At 46.0% G+C, this 4,733-nt stretch overlaps 1 protein-coding gene across 1 annotated transcript in view; it reads right to left on the bottom strand.

Annotated features, from left to right (window-relative positions):
* Nucleotides 1-2,275, bottom strand: part of LOC100948865 (cytochrome P450 3A4-like) — a 36,309-nt gene extending 34,034 nt beyond the window's left edge. Inside the window, exon 1 of the mRNA XM_003798868.3 lies at nucleotides 2,095-2,275. Within this exon, the coding sequence (XP_003798916.1) occupies nucleotides 2,095-2,165 (71 nt within the window). The 5' untranslated portion in view covers nucleotides 2,166-2,275. The remainder of the gene's footprint in view (nucleotides 1-2,094) is intronic.
* Between the last annotated feature and the right edge of the window lie 2,458 nt (nucleotides 2,276-4,733).

Below are 4,733 nucleotides of genomic sequence, written 5' to 3'. Positions count from 1 at the left end.
CTGCAGCCCTCAGAGGCCCCTCTGACCCTGGAGCCCACAGCACGTGCATTCAGCATGCTGCTCTCCCTGCACCTGGGTTTCCCTGGGACACAGGCTTGGAGTAAGGAGGTCCTTACTACCTAGCAGGAATGGGAGTGGTGGTGGTGGTGGGGAGGGCGGGGGGGGGGGGCCAAGTTTGAAAGCAGAAACTGACTTGTTCCTATAGCTGATTTGCTGGGCTGGGAAAGCACCACTCAGCTCTGTGGACAAAAAGGAAATGGCACACTGGGGAGTAAAGAGAGCTCGGGACAGTCCTTGTCTGAGTGTCCAGCTAGTCAAGGAAGCACCCCGGCCTTTCCCCCCACTGAGAACCACCCTGGGGAGCAGTCCAGCTGTGCCAGGCTGGCCCCAGAGAGAAGCCCTGGGCAGAGAGTCCTCAGCTGGCAGATGGGGAGCCCCTGAGACACCAGCCACAGTCTCATCCCTGCCCATAACCCCTGCATGTGAGGTCACCCTTCTTTTCTGAGTGCCCAGGGCAGAGAGTGGGTGAGCTTAGTGGCCCTCAACCAAGGCTGCACATTGGAAGCAGCTGGGGAGTTTGTAATAATGACAGATGCCCAGGCCGCACCACAAACCACTTGAATCAGTGTCTTTGAAGGCAGGACCCTGGCATTGTTTGTTTTACTTTTAAGCTCCTCAGTAATTCCAGTGTGTGGCCCAGCAGAAAGCTACTGGCCTAGACCATTTCCAGGTCCCTGCCATTGGTTTGGTCCTATGGAAACAACTTGTTGGGTGTATCTCCTATCTCCCATTCTCAGAGCACCCGTAATTGTATTGTAGTCTCACTTATGTTTTTTTTTTTTTTTAATTTATTTTTTTGAGACAGAGCCTCAAGCTGTCACCCTGGGTAGAGTGCTGTGGCATCACAGCTCACAGCATCCTCCAACTCCTAGGCTCAAGCGAGTCTCCTGCCTCAGCCTTCCAAGCAGCTGGGACAACAGGCGCCCGCCACTATGCCTGGCTATTTTTTGGTTGCAGCCGTCATTGTTTGGCAGGCCCAGGCTGGATTCAAACCCACCACCTTAGGTGTATGTGGCTGGTGCCTTAGCCACTTGAGCCACAGGTGCTGAGCCATGATTCCTTATTCTTAATAAAAGTGAAATTGTGATCAAAGTCAAATGTGATGGAGCCTCTACTACCCACGCATGGAAAGGAACACTTCTTCCCCCTTCTCTATGATGTAAGGAATCCTGCCAGGGAAGGGATTCATCTCCTGCACTAGAATGTAGAGGGAAAAATGGAAATACAATTGGCTTTCAAGGCTCCTCTTTTCTTAAGTTGGTAGCAGATTCACATCAGGGGAAAAATAAAGGTCTATACTGACACTAATCTCTCAGAAGCTGGCAGGAAAAAGTGAAAGAAAAGAATAAAACTTCAAGATTTCCCCCAGGTCTTCACTGATCTAAATACCCATCATTTAGAGGTAAATAGTTCTACTTATTATAGGGTGGAGAAATTGAATTATAATGAAAGGGAGAGTTCCAAGGAGGGGCATAGAAAAGAGAAAAGAGCCAAGTGAGAGCTTCCCCTGAAGTCAGGGGTACCCTGTGATTGCTTATGTAAATGTTGCCTGGGAATGGAAGGTAGGGAGCAGGAAACCCCACATCCACAGGGGACAATCCTTCTTCACATGTCTTGCTGCAGACACAGAATCCAGAAGCAGAGATATAGAGATAAAAAAAATCACCCCCTCCCTTTTGTCCTCAGAATCTCCAGAGTTTGGGAAGTGTTGAGAATTCCCAGTTATGGTGTTATTGTTTGTAACTTGTTTCTGCTGAATTCTGGTTGATAGGCCAAATTTATTACCAATCAGAAATCAGCCCCAGGATCAAATGCCGTCACCCTTCTAGCCACCAAAGTTGAGGCATAGATGGCAGGGGGAGACAGTTAACTCATTCCTTCAACAGATCTACATAAGGTCAATAACTCCTATGTGTTTGTAGCATCCAACAGTTAAGCAACTTCCCCTCAATTATCAAAGCAGATAAGCAAAAGAGGGACCTGATCACCCTGAGTCCAAGGTTACAGAGTAGTGGAGCAGGGACAGTTACTCACAGGTAGAGCAGCACCAGGCTGACAGCCAGGAGAACCCAGGTTTCCATTGCAAAGTCTGGGATAAGATTCATCTCCACTCTTCTTCAGTTCTCTTCTCTGAGTTGTTCTCTCAGCTTTGTGCTGCTCTTTGCTGGGCTGGATGTGTGGAACTTTCCTTCCCAGTCTAGTGGTGATTCAGACGCTGGCTGGAATGTTTATGTGTTGAGAAAGAAGGCAGGGCCAAAGCTGCAGCCAATAGTAGAGCCGTATGTGCTCCACCTACATTGAAGGAGCCCTCTCCACCTTGGCAGTTGGCAAAGCATCATAAACACTCCCACACTGACCTTTTTGGAGTTCATATTCTGGGGGAGATTATGAACAAACAACTCAGTCAGTGCTATCAGTATGTCCAAAGGTTGTGGATTCTATTCAGGATTTCATGTGCAGACATTGGCATTTAATCTCCTCTACTCTGCCCTTGTCTCCATGGCAGCCATTATTCTAAAATATGTGAAATCCACCAAGACAAAGTGCGTCTACAGATCTTTAGCCACATAGCTTCCTCTGCCTTCACTGCCTCTGAGTCCCCTGGAAGACTCCTACTCATCCTCAAATCCAGCCAGATAAGTCCTTCTGTTACAAGTCCTCCCTCCCCAACCTCCCTACACAGCTGTAACCCCTTCCCCCTCTGGGCAATTCCATCCCATCCTATAGTTCTGCTGTCGTCCCCTCTACTCTCTGTTACCACTGTGGGTGTCCACACTAGTGTCCCTGCTAGAAGGAGAGCTTCTCTAGGGCACAGTGAAGGCACAGTCTGGTATTTTTCATAGCTATTTCTTTAGCTCTAGCCGAGTGCTCCATAGACAGTGGACCTCCAGAGAGGCTGATGGAGTTGAGCTGGGACACTGCTGGGTCCCATGTATCCCTTCTCTGACTCTGTGGTAACCACGCTGTCTTCCTGTATTATTTACACAGCAGGAGGGCTTGGCTGTGCCTCAGCTGCATCTCTGCACATTGAGGCTGAACTGCTGTGATTCTGTAGGCAAGAGAGCTCCTAAGGGAAGGACAGGGGTGGACAAGATGGAGCTGATGGCTGCACAAACAGCATTATTCCTGCTGCTTCCTGCACACTATCAGGGGGTCCTGCAGTAAACATAAAGGCTATGTTAACCAGTTTGATGGAAGTGTTTCAGATTGTGTGTGAAAACCCCACACTGTACCCCAGAAGTGCATTAATGTACATAGTTACCATTTAATAATAAAAAAAAAGTGGCCATCTCTTCTGAAAAGCCTGCAGGTTAGGGAACAAAGGTCTGAAAGGAGAGAAGAAGAAAACAGAGTTACATATCTGCCTGGCCTGAGGAAATAGGGATTATATTACAAACAGAACCTCAAAGTTCTTAAAATCAACAGAAATAGAGTACATTTAAGCTGTGTTTGTTTACTTCCTTCTTTCTGTCTCCTTTCTCACTTTTAGCCCTACCCTCCAAACTGTTAATCAACTCTCTCCAACTCTTTTTATTCCTCTGGCCTGTAAGCTGCCAGAGCAGTTTGACACTGGCCTGAGTAGGTGGATGTCTCATTGATAAAATGTATTAAGTCACAACTATCTCATTAGAGTCTTTTTCTTTTCCTAGTAGCTGGTTGAACAGCCTGACATGTCTATCATTGCTGTTTGTCATTTTGGGATTAACGGTTTCATTGGGAAATACCTGTGAACATCCATAGCTCCCCCTGTAAAGTTTATTGCAAGAATTTTTCTGTTTATCTATGCACTGATTCAAGGCCAAGGGTGGTGACTGTTACAAGCAGGTATTGTGCCAGGCATGGGTTGGAAGCCACACTGTCCTTTTTTTTTGGGGAGCAGCCTTCCACTGGAGGGAGAGAGAATCATAGATACTCTGGGGTGGTGGTGTGCACATGGAGTCTCTGGGATGATGGAACCCTACAGAGAGGTCATTGAAAGAAGTAGTGGAAAGCTTATGTACCCAGAAACACAGACATGAGAATCTGGAAGAAAATTCCCAAGACAAGTGAAATAAAAGGTTGGAGAATTCTGATAAATTTCTGTCTCTTTTCAGTGGCTTCCCTGGCTTCTGTTAAATAGGGTTATGCTGGTATCTCTGGATTATAGTTGTAGAAACTGGGATTCAGTAACTACAAGTGGTTTCCCAAAAGGTATTGATCAAAAGAAAATATTATGTATAAAACTAACATGAAGGGTGATGAAAGGTCCTCTGCTGCTCTGTACACCAGTATTCAACACCTGCTGCTCCCTGAGAAGGCTCACTAGGGGAAATTGTGAGACTTGGGAATGAAACAGAAGATTGGTTGTGATTCTTTTTTTTTTTTTTTGAAACCAATTTAAGCTTTATAATTAAATTTATTAAAGCTTCACAATTTGTTTCTTGTCCATTGTTCAGATTCTTATTCCTATCTCTTTGATTACTCCACAGCAGTTCACCCAGGGTTTTTCAGAACAAAGAACTCTATCTCATCCCAGTAGGGAGAAAGAAAGATGCCAGTTCTGACCATATTAAGGGTGTTTTGGGGGAGGATCTCCCTCTCTATCCTTCAAATCTGAGAGGTCCACAGAACATATTCACACAAGGAAAGGTTATTGTGTCATCTTATAACTATTGACAACTTGATTAACTCAC

This window comes from Otolemur garnettii, unplaced genomic scaffold (genome assembly GCF_000181295.1).
Source record: "Otolemur garnettii isolate 467f Iridium unplaced genomic scaffold, OtoGar3 scaffold00142, whole genome shotgun sequence".
Classification (NCBI taxonomy): domain Eukaryota; kingdom Metazoa; phylum Chordata; class Mammalia; order Primates; family Galagidae; genus Otolemur; species Otolemur garnettii.
Note: the sequence above shows the minus strand (reverse complement) of the source record. Positions and strands in the feature narration are given on the sequence as shown.